This window comes from Gallinula chloropus, assembly GCF_964237585.1.
Source record: "Gallinula chloropus genome assembly, chromosome: 2".
Classification (NCBI taxonomy): Eukaryota; Metazoa; Chordata; class Aves; order Gruiformes; family Rallidae; genus Gallinula; species Gallinula chloropus.
In genome coordinates, this window is record NC_140086.1 from 156848486 (window position 1) to 156868437 (window position 19952).

At 41.5% G+C, this 19952-nt stretch overlaps 1 protein-coding gene across 1 annotated transcript; it reads right to left on the reverse strand.

The window, feature by feature from the left end:
• Positions 1-3260: 3260 nt before the first annotated feature.
• Positions 3261-9258, reverse strand: LOC311188823 (uncharacterized protein C9orf152; the record flags this gene model as incomplete). The annotated part of the gene is given in 3 exon segments (XM_084260338.1): positions 3261-3910; positions 3912-4420; positions 9030-9258. Coding segments are annotated over 3 exon segments (813 nt in total). The 3' UTR covers positions 3261-3835.
• Positions 9259-19952: the final 10694 nt, after the last annotated feature.

Here is a 19952-nt window from a genome sequence, read left to right on the forward strand (position 1 = left end):
TTTCAGGATTTTAGGCTTCCTACATGCATAAATCAGACAAGTTTGCCTACTAGCAAGAGTAAACTGGCTTTTATGGCAGTCTTGAGTTCAACGCTTGAAACTTAGCTAAAGCTATATGGTAACAGTGATGAAAGTTAGTGTCCTGTCATCCCCAAACACAAGGTAGCAGTAAAGGATTTTGAAAGTTAGGTGCCCTTGAGAACTGGGACATTCTAATATTTGCAGTTTTCAATTTTTTTTCTCATGTCCTGTTTCATTTTTACTATAGCTGCTTTAGGGGAAAACATAATTTACTCATTAGCCAATATACCTGTGTAATATTTCAGTCTCTTGAAATGTAAGTATAGCAGCTTTTCTCCTAACTAAAACTACTCCACTAACAAATCAAAATTTACTGGACTTTCTCTTCCAATAATGTCCTTGGATTTAAATTGAAAGACTTCTCTGAAGACAAAATGCCTTTTCTAAGTAAGTTCCACACAGTACAAGGCAGAGTAATGTGCTAGGGAAGCCTTAGGAAAGGACAAAGTGTTTGTATGCACGTGCTTACAAAGGAGTTAGTCCATGCATAAACCTGCACTGAGTTTTAAATCAAGGTATTCAAAGTCCGTGTTTAATTAAGATAACTAATTCAAAGCACTTTAAAATCAATTTAAAAGTGTTTGCAGAAAATAATATCACTAATTTAGTTCAGATGGGTTTATAGAACAGGTAAGTGCCTAGATAAGGTTATAAACTTTCTGTGATACTGATTTAAAAGATTTAAAAGTTGAAGTTGCATTCACTGAAATGTTCCCTAATGTGTCATTGCAAGTATCTAGGCAAAGTGATCATGAATTAGTGGTCTCTTGCTAACAGGTTGTTTGGGTTTTTTTCCCCAGTTATTCCTTTAGCTTTATTTTGTTTGTTTGTACTATACAGACTTGGAGATACAACAAAAATAACACTCCAGTATAATGATTGGCAGAAGCACAAATCAGCAAGAAAAATAAATAGAAAGCTAATGTATACTGCAGATTGAAGAACAATGAATTTTTTTATAGTGTTTCCCTCCAGGTAGTTTCTTGTTTCCTACAGGCCAGTTGTTATCTGTTATTTTCTCCCTGTTATAACTAAAATGTATATCTGTGTTTTATCTTTTTTTTTTTCTTTCTAATCTTGCTTTACAAACTATAACCTCTGTGAAGAGAGGGAAAAAAAAAAGTAGCTATGGCTCTTTATTAATGTCTCATGACTACCCAGAAATAGAAATAGAAATCAGCATCTGGGCTGGAAACTAATTTGGGCAGGCCAGTAAATTGAAAACAGTGGAAAACCTGTTCACAATGAACAACTTTTCCCAAACCTATATCAGCATTCTTCTGGAGAAATTGGCTGCCTGTGGCTCAGACAGGCATATGCTTTGCTGGGTGAAAAACCCAGTGGGATGGCTGAGCCCAAACAGTGATGGTGAATGGAGTTAAATCCAGCAGTGGCCAGTCACAAGTGGTGTTCCCCAGGGCTCAGCACTGGCACCAGTTCTGCTTGCTGTCTTTATTGATGATCTGGATGAGGGGACTGAGTGCACCCTCAGTAAGTTCACAGAGGACACTAAGTGTTGATCTGCTGGAAGGCAGAAAGGCTCTACAGAGGGATCTGGACAAGGTGAAGGGTCTAGAGCACAAGTGTTATGAGGAGCGACTGAGGGAAATGGGGTTGTTTAGCCTGGAGAAAAGGAGGCTGGGGGGAGACCTTACTTCTCTCTACAGCTACCTGAAAGGAGGTGGGTGTTGGTCTCTTCTCCTGAATAACAAGCAATAGGTCAAGATAAAATTGTGCCAAGAGAGGTTTATGTTGGATATTAGGAAAACAAATTCTGCACTGAAAGGGTTGCCAAGCATTGGAACAGGCTGCCTAGGGAAATGGTGGAGTCATCCCTGGGGATGTTTAAAACACCTGTTAGGGACATGGTTTAGTGGTGGACTTGGCAGTACCATGGTAATGATTTGATTTGGTCTTTTCCAACCCAAATGGTTCTGTGGTTCTGCTGCTTTTACTGAGAATGAGTGGAAAATTCTTAATGAATTGCTGTGGTGTACTCATCGCTGATGGTAACAGCTCAAGCTTTTCAGCACTGTCCTAAGGACTGTTACTTCCAGGAGACAAGGTGCCTGCCTTCCTGCTGGTGGTGGCTGGATTAGTGTGGGACAGTACAGAGTTTGGGTCTGAAACTGTTGAGTGGCATAGAAGAAATGACGTTTGGCCAGATGAAGTAATACAGTATTTTATTCCAATGTATTTTATCTACTTTTGTGGACCTAACAACGTACTATGGCACACTTACAGCTGTGAATCTCCAGCAGTGGGACCGTAGGCTCTGACAGATCTGTGCAAACATCTTCAATGAGCACAACAAAAGTCAGTGGAATTGTGTGAAGGGTGTGAAGTTTTGTTTGATACAGAGAAAATGGTAGTTTCTCTTGGAAATGGGTAACACTGCTCTCTCTTTAAAAATTGGGGTTTTATTTGCATGTTGGTATTAACTCTGTTTTCAAGCTATCATATGAGGGGATGGTTCACCTTTCTGGATACACACTTTTCTCAGCAAGAAGGACATAAAAGGAGCATCTTTGGCATCGTTTTTTTTTTTATTCCCTTGCTTTATGTGTAGATTGTGTGATTTTGAGACAGTGGTGGTAACCAGGGATGTGAGCTGGCAGAGTATGTGTGCTTGCAGAGTGTTTGCAGGGATCATGAGGAGCTTTGTGGGCTCTCCACCCAATCCCCATTTTGCTGTCCTTTCAGGGCTCAGGGAGATACAGAGTGGTTCAGGAGAGCCAGTGGCTGTCAGGTGTACAGCTTGAATTGGTGTCACCAAGCCTTCAATTTTTCTGATGCCTTCATTTGAGAGAGAGACCTGAGAACTTGCAGGCAGAAGTAAGTGAGATATAGGGCTTATTTCTGTCACTGAAAAGCACCTGCAAAAGAGGGGCTCCTTCCTTGGAACATCTTGCAGGAGAGGAGACTGCAATAACCACTCACTTTCAAAATTTGGACAGGTTTTAGTGAAAATGTTCCACCCTATCTATAAAACCAGTTGTACTGCTACAGTTCCATTTGTGTAGCTGAAAAGGCTGCCTCCTCTTTCTGTGCCTGCAGTTCTAACAGAGAAAGATGCATTATACCTCTGTCAAGGCAGGTGTGTTGAAGTATGGTGTCGAGGAGCTAAGTAATGATTTCAGACTTCTGTTTTCTAATGAAATACTGGGAACAGATGGGAACCAACGATATTTTATTATAGAATTTATATATAAGAAAAATGTTACAGTTACTAAGTCCCATTAAAACAACAGTAGAAATGAATGGAGGTTTTAAACATTGATTTAAAAAATACATCTGAAAGTATCTTGACTCGTTTTTCAAGAAAAGTGAATGATGAAATCATGTGTTAAGTCTACTGATCACCTTCAGTACAGTTCTGCTTGTTGCTTATTTTCTAATTAAATAGTACTGTAGTGAAATTTAGCCTAGTTGGTCCATCAGTAGTTCTACTAGTCTGTACTATAGCTCTTTCAGAGATTTAAAATATTGCTGTGATAAAATCTTAGTTTTAAAAATCAGTAACATGAAAAAGAAGTTGAAATTGCTCTTACATCTCAAACAACAGAAGTGAGCATCTGTCATTGCAGCACAGGGTCTTCATGAGAACATCTCATTTTACTCTGTGCTGCAGAGATTATATAGAGAGGCTCTTCCTTGGCTAATAAAAGTAGCAGACAGCAGGTCGATCAGTGCAACCAGAAAGGCTATTTTTCTATTTTAAATTTTACTCAAGTTTCTGGCGAAGTTTTATTTGTTAGGGAATGTCTTCATTGTGAGACATATAATCCAAGCCTCCTTGCTGCTTCAGAAATTCTGGGCCCTTTTTTATTAGGGAAAGGGTAAAAGTTCAGTTTATCACAGGCTGGCATGCGTTTTGTAGAAGAAATATTGTGATGTGTCCAAACTGCTGAAGTGGCTGATTTCAGAGGTGGCTTTTGGCAGGTGCTTGAAATGTTGCTGCCGTTCTCTTGGCTGAAACTGTTCAACATGCTTGAACTTCCCAGCTGACTGACTGCGGATAGTTCGCTTGTTCCTTCTAACTCCTTGGGTTGCAGTGTGCCATTTCCCTGTGAAATCAGTCTCTGATTGTCAAAGCTGTGGGGTCTGTTCTTCCAGTGGGGAAGATCCCAGGTAACTCCTTCACAAGGGGTTTGTGCCAGGCGGTGAATTCCCAGGTGGGTACGCCATGGTGAGTTGTCTTGCACATTCCCACTGCTGGCCATCTCCATCCTGACCTTTCTGACAGGAGCACATGCTGTAAATGACTTTGATCTTCTAAGTTTTTTATTAATCAAAACAGCGCTGACCATTGATTCTGGGAGAACAGATTCATGTTCACCTGCAAGAGAAATGAGTATGGACACATTACTATGGTGGCAAAAGGAGTGTAGATTCTGTGGCATAAACTCAGATGAAGAGCTTTAACAGATGAGTTTTATTTGTATGCTGTCTGTGGGTGAGAGTAGTGCAAGTTCTTTTGATGTCAGGTTATGGAGTAGAAATATTTCATGCTCAGTTTTGCAGTTCTGAGGATGTACATGGTACCCTAGGGTTAGTCAAACAAAAATGGAAATTTATCAATTCAGCATTGGTCTAAATAGTACTCTAGGATTCATTAACAACACAGATTGAGAATTGACTTTCAGTAATTATTTGCTTGTAAGCAAAAATTCTTAAGGTGAGCAGGAACTTGCTCTGTGTTGGAAGGTGCTGTGATTTGAAAGATAAAAATGTTCTGTTTGATACAAGTTGTGAATTTCCTCCTTTTCGTAATTATGGATCATTAACATATAAGCTTGTATTTTAATATTTTAGTGCAATTTTACTACTGCAAAGTGTAAAGTAAATAGCTTATTACACTAGCCCTGCCTGAATGATTGCTTGGGGGAAAAACCTGCTTGTTCCATGAATGGTATAGAATAGCTGTAACAGTGGGAGGGAATCTAATTGGTGTGAAAGTTACTGTTAGAAATGTGTAAGATATTAGAGACAGAAATGCTAATGCTACTTTAGATACAGACAGCAGCCATCATGTTAATGAACATGGGCTGGCTCTCTGTGCCTTGAAAATGAATAGAAACCGAACCATTGCATTAAAGATACACAGTGCTGGTGACATTGCAAATACTACTGAAATATACTTCAGTTTGTATTAACAATAGTTTTAAGTAGGAGTTGTGCAGAATGCTGCTCTTATTTACAGGGCAGAGATAGAAGAACTGTGTCTATCTGTTGCACTGTGAGTTACGAAGCATACTACAGTGGAAAAAGTAGACCTGGAACAGTGCTGGTTATATTCTGGAACAGAGTGTCTGAATATCCACTGAAAAAGAATTGTAACCCTGATTTTGTAATGGAGATAGTTCAAATAGGGTGCTGCCTTTAAACAAAGATGTCTTTCATGCCATCTTTGCAGGGAAATATTTGAAGAAGTCAGACCCAGCTGATTTCCTGGCAGTAACTGAACCTGTACAACATGGCTTTGGCTAAGGACTGGCTTTCGCTACTGCCTGGCTCCCACTGCTGAAGCAGCACCACCAGCATGGATTTTTTTTCTGCTCCTTGGGTTGGCCATGTAGAGTTGATCTGATAAGAGCAGCTTTGCAGCATGGGTCTGGGAGTGAGAATCATGTCAGCTCACATATTCCACTCTCCTGCAGTGCTGGCAGGAGAAAGGAATCTAAAGCGTGAGCAGAAAGAGATATAAATGTGTTTGTGCATATGTCTATACAGTGAAGTGTGCTAACAGAATTTCTGAGGATGAAACCATTCATAGAGATAAGAACACACAGTTCTCTGTCATGGAACAGTGAGAATCAAAGTTAGGACTGGACTTTATCCAGGAAATAAAGCCGAGCTTGAGTGCCTGCAAAAAGCCTGCTTGCAAAATAGATCCCTCTGTACTTTGCTAAGCAGCACAGCATAGTATAGCACCAACCTACGAATACTGGGGCTTGTTCTGCATATATGAGAGGAAAATAAGAGAGAAAGAACTGAGAGGCTCTGAGGTGATACAGCTTTGCATGTTCTTGTGGCTGTAGTTGCATTCTTGGCTGAACTGGCATTGATAGGCAACATCAGGTTTTATTGTGAACCTTCTGAACTGGTTATTGGAAGAATTATGGCCTGGCTTGAGTTGATCAGAGGGTTCAAAGTAATGCATCTAGTCCAACTGTAATAGTCTGGATCAGTTTTGAGAGTTCAGGTTTGATTCTACAGGTTTCAGCACACAAAACTGAGCAGTGACCTCTGATAGAAATGCGAGAGTCCTGAACCACTGTGTGTTGAATTAATGCACAGCACTCTGCACTTCTAAGCAGAGCTTTAATTAGACAGATGTTCAGTAATTTCTTTTTTCTTTTCAATTATGTATAATAGCCCTGTTGCTGGGTTGTTTACCATTTGGCCTTTTTCATATGCTGTCACCATTGATAGATACTTTTAAGGTTCTGGAGTGCCAAAAATGAATCTTATTTCAAGTCAGCTTGGGAAATTCTTGGAAGAGATTTCTGCTAGTCAGAGTCCCAGTGTTTATTCTGTTGTGACTGCATGAGCTGAATGCTCCCATTTTAATTCCTAAAGCAAATACTGGTTTTCAGCTTCTTAGCCAATAAATAATGAATACACTGCTGTATTATCCCCTAGCTGGTGACTTTCAAATCTTGTCATGCTTTTTGTTCTCAAATAATCAGGAAGAGGTAGAAGCATGAATGTGGCAGTGTGTACTGGGGAAGGAACTAAGCTAAGGTAACTTGTTGCCAGGTGACTTCTCAGTTATTAACCCACCAGTCAAAAACCCAGAGAAGTTAGAGAATCTTAAGTTCTATTGAAGGTCCACAATTTCTTGACTCTGGCAAACAGTGACATACAAAACCAGAAGTCTTCAAGGAGACTTAAAGTTACCATTCCAGCTGTGGTGCAATAAACCTGAAATGCTCAAATTCTCTGTGGTATCACGGAAGGACAGCTGGTCTGTCTGGCAGAAACAGTTTAGGGTTTTTCTTGTCACAAGAAAGACCTTTGGCAAGGATTTTTGACAATGAGGGACTGAAGGGCCTGTCCTTCCATGACAGTTGAATCTCATGAGGTTTTTGTGTCTAGCCTCTGAAGTTAGTGTGTATGTGTAGGCTTGTGGTGGTGCTGTCATCATCCCCTTCCCAGCCATCATTTTACCCTCTACGTAGGGTAGAGGGTAATTTGCTGCCAGGATAACAGACAGATATGTACCTGTACTGTTCTTTGGTACTAGCTGGACTTTCTGCACAGCTTAAGCTTGTAACTTAAGGAGTGTATGGCAGTAGGCTATCTGGATAAAGCAGTGTTCATTTCTGCCTGACCTGCTCTTGGAAACTGATGCATACAGCAGGTTCAATGTCCTGAGCTATGTAATAGGTTTTCCCATCTTCCAAAGCATAGGAATGTGTAAGATCAACTTTCAGGACATTGAGAACTCAGCATAACAAAACCCTTCCAAACTTCCAGCTGCTTCTAATAGTAACATTAATCCTTTCCACTCAGACTGTTAAAAGGTAAAATTTCAGTGCAGTAGGTTATATGTGGTTTTGTGAATATTTTTGGGTTATGTGTATGTATATAAAAATATTTGTATGTGAACTTCCAGTCCTACTAAATTTTAAACTTCCCAGCAGTCTTGCTTTATGTCTTTAATCTTCAAATGGTATCTTAAAAAAAAAATCTGATTACAGCCATATCTGAAGCTTCATTTGAATTTAATCTGAATACAGACTTCAGCTCCCTTTCTTTAACTTACATTTTGCCTATAGCTGATTAGATGGGCAGTTTTCTCTTTGAGGTAGTTGCCCTTTCACACCAGGTAAAATAAGCTCGTATGTATATGTTTGTCTGTCTATCTATCTGTCTAATTTCCTTACAGAGATGTAAATTATTTTAACATAAGAATTTCTAAACATTTGGATGAAGAATACTGAAGATGTGAATCTGTTGTATAGTTCATCATTATGTGGTTTTTTTCAATTGTGTTGATGCCACTTCAGCTATAGCTGAAGTCTAGAAATGCTGAGGAATGTAGAGGAAAATGAAAGGAATGAAATAACCTCAGTTCTGCATTTGTTGAGCTGAGTACTAATATGAGAGGTGAATGAAGAATGCTTTTCATATTGCAGTTAAATTCAGAAGACATTAATTGACTTAATATTCTCAGTTTCACTTTTACTTGGAAAGTAAACAAAAACATATCGGTGTTATATTGTAAGCACTAGTCTAACTAAAAACTTTAACATAATTGGAAGTTCCTTATATAAAATCTGATGTAGCAGGTAGATGAGTGAAATATATCATTGTTTTCCTATTTATATACTTTCCAGGCAACATACAGTGAAAACTATGAAAACAGGACCTTCAGTTCAAGGCTTGTGTCTTAGTTACCTACTAAGACACTGTAAGCTATTTCTTAACAAAACTCCAATTTATGCTAGTCATTTGACGTTGTCATTTGCTTCCTGGAGTCTTGTAGGACACGTTTCTTCACACAGATAAAGAAGAAAGGAAAAAGAGACAGAAGACCCAGAATTGCTTGTTCAGATGAAAGTATTCAGGAGAGCAAAAATGTTACAAATGTTACAGAATACATCCCACAAATACACTGATGATAGATATGAAATACTTGGCTCCTTTAAGAATTATCATTTATGGTTAGGATTTTACTTTACTGACATAAAACCTGTAAAACCTTAACTCAGATACATCCATCTGTCTTAAATTCATTATAGTGTTCCATTGTCATTAAGTTAATTTGATATAAATATATAAGGCTGCATTTCAGTGAAACAAATAAAACCACAGAATGAGAGAGAAGGAATTCAGTATGTACCTCTTGTGAAGCTGAGCATAAAAAGAACAAAGCTAGGAATTGACTCAAGATTTAAAACAATATACATTTGTATCGTTTCCTATAAATATAAGCATACCTGTTTTAAATACAATAATGTGTGACTGCAGTTTTTGCTTCTGTTTTATATGGTCATACTGCTCCTCAAGTAAGCTTACATCCATCTTGGTTGGCTGCTTATCATGATCTGAAGCCTGTTGCTCTGAGGTATGAGTCACAGAAAAAATACCACTCATGTATTTGTAAGCCTTCACCATCTGTTCCAACAAGGAAGAAAAAGCCATGCAGAAGCAGGACATTTCCTTCATTGTGTTGGCAAAAAGGAAAAACAAGTAAGCAGCATCGGGGGTCTTCATAAAGGAAGAAATAACTCTCTTCTAAGTATGGTGACTTCTTTCAGAAGTTTTGTGGTCTTACTTTGAAGTTGTGGATTTCAGTCAGCTTGTTTTCATGCGGTGTGTCCTGGGCTACTGCGTACAGAGTTCATGATGGTAACTGGATAGTTGGATTTAATGTTGACTTAAGGTTGTGAGCATGTGAAGCTTTGCCAAAAAAAACAGTGAAATACAAAACCTCACTGAACACAGTCAGGTGCTCAAAGGGCTGGGTTATACTGGTTCATGTAGTAATGTTAATTCTTAAAGGGATGCTGTCACGGTGACTTCCCCAAGACAGTTGTTCCACCAGGGAAGTCTTTCTTCAGGTTTCTTCCAATTTATTTTGTGTCTTTCCCCCTCCACTTTCCCTCCCTTAACTTTAATTCAGCATCATTCTTGCCCTCGCTTCTTGGGGCAGTGGGGTGGGTGGGAAGGCTTTGTTATACCTTAATAATTTTGTGCCTATTGCTTCCTTTTAAGAATGTGTTTCAAATATTCAGGCCTGGGTGCAGAGTGAAGGCAGTATGTGCCAGTGGGACTTGGAATTGGAAGGCTGGAGATAGGAATGCCCTTATCTCATGCAGTTTTTCTGCCTTTCTCGAAAATGAAATAAACTATAGAAATAACCATTTCCTTACTGAGAGTTAAACAAATTCAAATTCATAGTAAGCCACAGTTTAAAACTTAACATAAATGTGCTAGTATTATCTAATGATGAGGCAAAAATGTAAATAATACATGGCTTTTGAGTATATCAAAGTATGAGACTATGTCCGAACTATGAACTGTGAGTTCCTCTCCCTGAAATAGGTCCATCTCATACTGTTGCAAGGGACCAAGAGGTTAGCATATGAAAAAATAAGCAGTTTTAATATAATAGTGCATCTGCTAAGTTCCTTGCTGTGAAAAGCACTACATAAAAAAACATTATGAAGGGGCAGTGTGTGAAAAGAATGCTGGTATGCTCTATTTTTCCAGTCACCAGTAAAATTATGCAATGCATTTATGATTTGCATCAACTATTATATGAATAAGACTAAAATCTTACAGATCTTGGGAATCCCTTTGGAAGTTTTGTGTACGCAGGTGGTAGGACTCTAGTTATGCAGTGCATAGAGTTTTGGTAAGGCTCAGCAGGCTCACACATCTCCATCTTCTGTAATTCATTTACTTATAACTGGGTTTGCCTTCCCAGTGTTCTTGTGTCTTCCAATTCAAGTTCTAGTTCATCTGCAGTCTTTCTGCCTTGGGGAAAGAACAGAAAACAGTACTTTGTCAGGCACTGTAGATACTCTTCAAGTTAGCTTCTCTCTTGACCCTGGAAACAGCATGTCAGAGTTGTTCTGATGCTTTGGTAGAGGTACTTTGATATTCAGCCTTGGGGAGGGACAAATACCCAGCACTTTATAGAAAGGAGTACCTCAGTTGCCTTGTTTGTTCAGTGTTCCAAGTTGTTGGCACATGGAGTCCCTCCTTTGGACCTTCAGGCAGTCGGTTTCTACATTGGGGCAGGAGATTTAATTAACCTCATCACAGTTTGAGCTGGCATTCAATACAAACATTATTAATGGTCATAAAAGTTACCCAACCTTTTTAAAATTCCAGTCACACCATTTGACTCATTGACCTCCTGTGAAAGTGACTTCTGACTATGTGTGGCAGGAAGAATTACCAGGATAGCATCCTTGAAAATGAAATGTAAGCTCTGTCTTCAAAGATGTACACTTAACTGCTCATTAGAATGGCCTTTAAAGTATAATGAGTATGTATCTGATCAGAATTTATTATTAATTGTTTGTACCATACCATTCCCTCAGGATCATGGAAAAGTGATCACCTTAGTTATGCAAAGGGATTATGCAAGGCAATCTCTTCCCAAGGAGTTGCATGGGTAAGCAGCAAGACCAGAAACTGAGGACAGAAACCAGACACGCAGTGAAACGAAGCAAATGGGTCCATGTGGGGAGCAGATTGCTGGCACCAGGAGTGGGATTAGCTTTTTGTTTGGCTGAGCCAATCCCATATACGTTGGAGTTTTCTTCCTTTACAGGGAAGGCCTGTGGACAAGGCATCTCGATTCAGCCTCAGGAGGTGTATAATATGTCTTTGTGTATATTATCTTGCATGTGTGTGTGTAATGCACACACAGATATCTGTGTGTGTTGTGAAGAATTTCAACTAGGATATGATTCATAAAATGAGTTGCAGATCTATCACAAAGTACATAGGGTTAATTGTGGTTTTGATTTATTAGGAGCTGATGTAACTAATCCTTGTTATGCCACTGACATAAGATTAGGAATGGATTACCTGTGGGTTCTGTTCTACTGTAGGTGGAACAACTTCCTTTATACCCCTGGCTTGTTTAGGTATTGCTAATTAAAAAAAACAACAAACCTTCATTTTCTCATTGTCATACACATGCACAAAATTAGGACTTCTGTTTAAATCAGACAGTCACTCAGTCTTTAAACTGAGTCACTTGGATCTGCAGACAACTGTATACTTTTACAATACGCAGCAGGTGGCACTATTGGAGTGCTATGACTATCTCTGCTTTGGTCCTAAAATGTTAGAGGCCCCCATTTGGCTTGTAGGTTGCTGAGGAATATAAACAGTCAAGCCCTCTCCTAACATTGGCACGTATATTTCCTAACAGTGCCATAAGTTCTGAAAATTTATCGTTGTGAGTAGGTTTGTGTAAAACCTTGTCTGTCTTTAATTGAACAAACTCCTGTCAAAAACGTCATCTGTGAATGATTTTTGTTTGATTAGCCACTGAAGTGCCATATTTCCCTTAAGTCTGTTCTTCCATCACACAATGGAAGCAATTCTTCATTTCCTTGAGGAAAAAAAGAAAAGAGAATACTTAATAACCTAAAAGCAATGGCTTTTGGAACTTGAAGTAGATGTTTACTGCCCTTGACCTTGGTTGTAAAATCTCATTTAAAAAGATGCAACTAATTTTATCTCATACTAATTAATTTGTCAGTGGTAAATTAGGTTTTTATTAAGAAATTGTTTGGAGGACCTTATAGGAATAATTGTTGATTTAAAGATAATTTAAAGTGCTCATAATGGTTAACTGACTAAATGCACTTCCTGTAACACTGGATTTTACTGCACACCTGAGACCAGCAGTATATATGAATATTCACGTTGCCCATGTGCAGAATTAGAGACACGTCCAATGCTGTTCATGCAGATTATAAAGGTAGAGTACAAATATCTGTAGATTTTAACTGGCACTGAGAAGGAAAATCAGAGTTACTGTTATAATCCTCTTTCTTCAGCTTTCTGTAGGGTTTTTTGTTTATTTTTATTTAGATGCAGTTTTGAATTGTTAGAAGCTGGCTGTTTTATTGTTAGAAAATGTAATCAGGAAGGTAGAAAAAGGGTGGCTGCTATTATTTGGGTTCTAGGTGGTATTAGTAGAATACATACTAATTGTTTACTTTCTAATGAGGTTTATGATAAGAGCACATGTATTTCTATTCTTGGAAAGCACAACCTTAAAGCATGCCACAGTTGGGGACTGGTTAAATAGTTACAGCAGAGGACTTGCTGATGATGCAGGATTATTTTTTGATGCTCTCTGCATGTCCATGCTAACGGGACGAAGGAGGCTATGATGCAGGTTTTCAGTATGATCTCAAGATGTTTCTTTGATCTGACCTTTCATGTGTTTTCAGACATAAAGGATTCAGGTGTGTCAAAGGGAGAGTGGCCCAGCTGTCCTTCAGGTCCCTCTGAAGGTTAGGTGAGCTTGGGTCATACACCATTGGTCATTTTCCTTCAGAAGATTCTGTTTTCCCTCTTTTATCCCTTGGGGTTTTTATAGAAATATAATTAGGTACTCTGTGTGTATGTAGCTATATATCACTATAGCTGTATATGAGAAAGAAATCAGGAATGTAATTTTGGTATCAGGCTGCTATAAGGTACCCCACAGAGCCTTCTGTTTTCTGGGCTGAACAACCCCAACTCTCAGCCTATCTTCCTATCAGAGGTGGTCCACCCTTCAGATCATTGTCATGACCTCCTCTGGACCCTCTTCAACAACTCCATGTCCTTGTACTGGCGACCCCAGAGCTGGACATAGCACTGTGGGTGGGGTTTCAGCAGAGCAGAGGGGCAGAATCACCTCCCTCAACCTGCTGGTCATGCTGCTTCTTGGCGTAGCCCAGGACATCGTTGCCTTTCTTGGGCCGCAAGTGCACATTGCTTGCTCATGTTGAGCTTCTTATCCACCACCAGCACAAGTCCTCCTCCTCAGGGCTTCCCTCAATCCATTCTCCACCCAGCCTGTAGCTGTGCTTGGGATGGCCCGACCTTGCGCTTGGACTTGTTGAACTCCATGCGGTTTGCATGGGTCTACCCATGCCTGCCAAGGTCCCTCTGGGCAACATCTCTCCCCTCCAGCGTGTCAACAGCACCACACAGCTTGTCATCAGCAAACATCATCCCACGGTCCCAATTGCCAACAAGTATGTTAAACAGCACCCTGAGGAATGCCACTTGTCACCGATCTCTGCTTGGACACTGAGCTGTTGACCCCAACTTTTTGATTGTGACCATCCATTCAATTCCTTATCCATCTGGTGGTCCATCCATTGAATCCATGTCTCTCTAATTCAGAGACAAGGATGTTGTGCAGGACAATGTCAAATGCTTTGCACAAGTCCAGGTAGATGACGTCAGTCACACTTCCTTTATCCACCAGTGCTGTACTGTAACCTATTGTAGGAGGCCACCACATTTGTCAGACAGGATCTGCCCTTATTCAAGCCTGACATCTTGCCTTACAGTTTACCTCTCTTCCTTGTTAGTTCCTGGCTTTCTAAAATTAGCATGATAGGTAAGATGGTTAGGTTTACACCATTTTGACCTCAGAAAACTGCCCCTGAGAAGAAGGTGAGAAGGAACCGAATGGCTTCTTCAAAGTATTTTGGAAATTCATTGAAGTTTCCTTGAGTCCACAGATGCCTTAAATTCCAGTTACTGATAAAGTACTGGAGTATCTTTTCTATACCAGGTACTTCTCAGACTGTTTCCCACCCATGGAGTTGATGGCTACAGCTCTGGGAGGTGAGAGCATACTGTGTTTATTTGTTCTCCCAACAGACATGTCCATATAGGAACTCTGGGAGAATTTCAAGCAGGGTCTAAGACAAATGGGATGAGCTATATAAATTCTGCCTTGATTTTTCCACCGACATGATTTTGATTTATTCCTGTTTGCAAAATTATTTTTGATCCTTGCAGGATGGTGCTGAAAAGTGCAAGGCTTGGCTCTTATTAATTTCCACTTCAGGCATTGTTTGAGTAGGAATGAGTTTATCTTTGATTGTTTTTAATCAATAAAATGTACTTATCTATAAGTGGAGTTTGATAAGAATCAAGTACAGCATGAAAGAACTGGTTAATCTGTTGTTAATGAAAAGTTTTATCTGGATGACAACATCTTGCTTCTGAGATATTTGCTTTTGAGCATTAGGACACAAACCACTTCAGTATTCATCTTCAAGGAAATCTGCTGGTGTATAAGTTAACTTTAATAAGCCTTGCAAATGTCTCTAGTTAAGATAGTCCTCCAAAGAAGATGGTTAAAGTACTATTGCTATTGTGAGAGTGAATATGGACTTGAAATCGGTGCGGAGGAGGAAAGTATCCTAAAAATAATTTGCTATTCAGAAACATCCTTCACTTCCACGCAGAGATCTCATGAGGAGTTTGCACTGCACTTCATAATCACTAGTAGCCTAATTGAGTCAATGAAATGACATCTGTAAAGCCAGAGTCTGTAGAACCAGATACAATTCCACAGTGCCTATTTCAGTACCTGCTGAAGTCAACACATGTACTCTTGAATTTGACAGAAGTGAAATTGAAGAATTTTATGTACATGATGAAATAACAGCTGCAAATTGACCAGTACCTATGAAAGTGACGGTATAATTGAGATTGTGTAGTCGAACCATCATTTACATTCTTTCCTTGTACCCATTGTCCATGTGCACCTATGTGCTTTTAGATGGAATCACGTGCCAGTTCTTCATGAAGAAGGGCCTTCGGCGGTTAATGCAGTACCTGTGATTTTGAAGTGCATGTGTCAAGAATTCAATCAACCAGTAAGTTTGTGTAGTAGTTACTAAACCTAAACATGCTATGGTCTCAATCTGTATGAAACAACAGTCCAGGCTTCCTCTTGTGGAACTCATACATAGGGCTTTTTCTGGATCTTTACTGTCATCCATTCACAGCACAGCTGGTAAAATTACACTGGAGAACAGCCACCTCAATCCACTGCTTTTAAACATCAAGTACTTCTTCTTCCAGAGTGAATAATGAGGCTCTCCACAGCATTTGGAGTTCTGGACAAACACAACAGCTACCATGGAATCACGTGCAAAAGTAACTTCAACTGGTAAGTGAATATTTAGGGAAAGGCAAACATTTTTGGTGTTACAATGCTGTCTCAATAAAAGGATCAGCAGCTTTGCCTTTTCATTTATGGTACTGTGGTATTTTATATTATCAGTACTGGGTTAAACATTGCTGGAGATGATGTGATAACAGGGTACCTGCAGTGCTAAGTAGAAAGGGAATGACCTTTAGAGCACTGCTGTTGTTCAGAAAGCTTTCCAGTAGGTTGGTCTAGTGCTCAAGCTGAGATTTTTTTATTTTAAGGTGATGTATTAATGTGTTATTGTTGTGTTACTTGGAACCTAACGTTGTAAACATCTCCCACCTAATTAGGAGCATTGCACATGACTGTTAGGTTACTCAGCAAATAGGCTGGCATTTATCTGACCCAGCTTAGTATGGTTTAATGTTTCTGAGGCTAATTAAAGACCCAGAATATTTCTTACTGCAAAGAGGAGAATTATGCCAGCAGGTGTAACGCAGGCCACTGGGGTCAGACTGGGTGTGCATAGCTGATGTCTGTATGTGCCGTGACTTACCTGTCCCGTTGTTTCTGCTATGCCAACCTATGCTCATGTACAAATGTGAAATACCTGGTTGGGGCTTAAAAATATTTGGCTGCCCTGCTGGTTAAAACACTGGATAGATGACCAAAATTTCCTGCTGGAAGGAACAGGATTGGTAGCTTTGTAGTTAGCTGCCCACGGACTTGTGTTACTTCCTGTGAAGGTGTGAGTATTTTTACATCCTGTTGTTATGTAGCCAGTGTAAATCAGGATAGCTGGACTGCTGTTGGTATGGCAATCCCAATTTATATCAAGGATCTGGTCTTTCTGTTCGCTGGCTTGTTGGCATGTCTGAGATGATGCGATGATAATGAAGCGTGGTGGTTAGGCTGGCACTGGTGTCGGAGGAGTTCACCTGTGTACAGCTGAAGTTAAATCGAAGTTTATGTCAGGGTACAACTGAGATCAGAGGCAGATTTTAATACTCAAAGTGCGAATAAAAAGTGAAAAATCTCAGTATGTAGGAAGAAGGAATACAGTTAAAATAATTTATGTTTTGCAATGAATTGAAAAGAATGTACAGCTGATGTTAACTTGACAGTGGGGGAAGAAAAAAACCCATTAATTGACATACTGGTTATAACTTATCAAAACAGCCAAAGGGCTAGGAGAGCCTGGAAGTACTGCTTCTCCATCAGGTCAGAAACTAGTTAATAGGAAAAGGGGAATAAACTTGCTTTTCCCTTTACCCTGCTCTGTGTGTCTTGAGTGATTAATCTGTGCTCTGCCTCAAGCTGTTAATCTGCAGTGGTGACATTTCAATTATAAACGGCATTTTGTCCATCCCCTCTGGAAATTCTGGATTTGTCAGTGCTAAAGCATCACTAGTACATGACTGCAGCTTCCCTGATAACTGCACAGCTAAACCTTGTTTGCTTTCAGAAACATTTTGGAGGTTACAGCGGTATCTGTCAGCATAAAGTTGAATGCAGAGAGAACAGCAGCAGTGCACGTTTTCCATACACTAACAACTAGATTTGAGAGAATGCTGCCTTGGCAGAAGGGTGGGCAACTGAGTGGCCAGGTAAAGCAATGATTCTCTGCACTTCCCTATTTTCTCCAGAAAAACATGAAGAGTGAAAGGAGCACCCTTAATATTCCTGTTGTCCTTGAGTGGGTCCGTCTACCTCATTGTCTTGCACCCTTGTTCCTAATTTAAGATCTAATAACGTGAGGGTGGTTATTCCAGCCCCAACTTTTCTTCACTATTTAAAGCAAAGTATTTCTTGCTATTCAGGACTATTCTTCTGATCGGATTGCTGAAGAATATAATTGATTCTTAGCAGATCAGTTAACAGAGAGAGGCTGCTTTTCCTCTAAGGAAACAGCTCTTGTTAACAATTTAAAACGTTTATTTCTTTTCTACTTGGATAAGTGAGGCCTTTGTTCAGGACACATCCATCCAGCAGGAGCTCCTTAGGGGCAGGGAAATTCCACCACAAACTGGGGAACAATTCTCCATACCTTTATTTTGAAAGGGACTGGTGCTTGTACTCACTTCACTGGGATGTTTCCTGTTAGCAAACTACTCAGATCAATTTGCAGGATTAGACATTGATACAGGCCAACATCACCATGCATCTGAAGGGATTCCCACGCTTTAAATACTTTTCAGACAACTTTAATTTAAACTCTGTCTTACTTAAAGATTTTGTGACCACATTTCTAATACAGGTACTTTCAATGCAGAATATTCAAAGGCGGCACGAGACAGCAAGCGTGGTTTAAGTCCGTGTACTGGAGTGTTTGTTTGCATTGTAGGTTGGGAGTTCTCAGGAGGAATCATGTAAAGGTTTTTTCTTTGCAATAATAACTAGAAATTTGAAAAGTATAAACCTAGAGGAGTTAGGGCTTTGGGAAATGAATGGGAATATTTAAAACGCATTTAAAATGGTCAGTATATGACAAAATTCAGTCATACTTAATCACTTAAAGGGCATTTCAAATTAGGTATTTGTACCATTAAGACAGTTTAAGATCCTGGGCATGCAAAACCTATTTGACTTCATTAAGGCTCTGCTGAGATACCGCCTTGATTGCAGAATGAAAGTGTATTTTAGATGAGGCGCCTTTTGATTAGCTTGTCACATGCTATGGCAGGTAATGCAAAAACCTCCAACCCCCCTCAAATTAAACCACAAGCCTCCAGCCAAGGTATCAGTTGTGCATTTTTTAATGGAACACCCTGTATTTGTACAAACCGCTCCAGCAACAGGACCGGGGCAGAGTGACAACGCGTTACGATCTTGGGCATCCCTTTAGGCTGCGGGCTGAAGCCGCCCCTTTTCTGTTCCGCTTCCGCGGCTGTGCAGCCGCTGCAGTGCGTTCTCACCGACCCGGGCACCGCCGCACCGGGGGGCCCGGCCTGAGCTCGTCGTTACCGGTGGTTGGCGGCTGCCGCCCGGGCAGCGAGAAAGCCGCCTCCAGATATCGCTCCCCCCCCCGCTCCCCAGCTCTCGCACAAGACCCTCCGTGTGAGGGAGGGCTGCGGGGCTAGTCTCGCTCCCGGCTCCCTGTGCGCTGAGCACTCATTAACTCCGGTACTCCCGCTCCGCTGGGCCGGCCGGCGGCTCTTGCCCGGGGGGGCGGGCCTGCAGAGCCGCCCCCGGGCGCGGGGCAAGGGTGAGGGCCGGACAGGCCCCGCCGTTCGCCATGGCCGCTCCCTGCTACCTGGGCTGGGATTTCAGCACGCAGCAGGTACCCGAGCCGCCTCCCCCCGCTCCTCCCTTCCCTCGGCCGGCGGCGCGCAGGACAGGGGGTTCGGGGGTCCGGGCCAGGCGAAGCAGCCCTGACGCCTGCCCAGGGCCTGCCGGGCATGGGGCTCCCCCGCTGCCGCCTCCGGGGCCTGAAGCGCGGCGAGGTGCGGGCGGCCGGTCCTGCTGGGCCGCGAGGTGCTGCAAGGGGGCGAGGCCCGGGCTGGCCCGTCCGCCATCGCGGCCCGCTGCCCTGCCGCCTTCCCCCCTTCCGGCGGCTTCCCTCGCCTCTTTTCCTCCGCCCAGCGACGGGTTTGCTTTGCAGGCTTCCTCGTTGGCTGCAGGGCCAGGCTGAGCGGTGCGGTGCGAAGGGCTCCTCCGCGCCAGCACCCCGCCCCGGCAGATGCAAAGCGCTGCTCAGCGCTTGGTGTGCTTTAAGGCTTCGGCAGGTGCCCGGCTGCACCCGTCTCCTCCCCTTCACTCCCGCGGCGCATCCTTCGTCTGTCCTTTTACCGCATCCCTTGTCTGAAGCTGCGTGTCCTAACGCGTCCTGCTTCCCCATCCCGTTAGGGATGCATTCAATCCGGGAGAGGAGTGCTGTGGTTCTCCTCTGTGCGCAGACTGTGGGACACCCTGCTGGGAGTGGGGATTTACACCTGAGCCCACGTTTTCTGGTGTCCTCAGGATGCTCAGGTTGCTTTTTTGAAATTCCGATTTGTCAGCACAATCGTGTATCTCTTTGCCCTGAATAGAAACTGACCGAGTTGTCTGTAAGGCCTGAATATGTTTAAAATAGGCATAAGAGCATAAATCACTTCATTATGGCTCTGCTGAAGTTTGGGAGCTTGAAAAGACACATCCAGGTTAGGCTGATGGAGTGTTTTTTTAAGGGGGCGTGCTGCAGGCAGAAAGCCAATTAAGCTGCAGTGGGTCAGAGCCA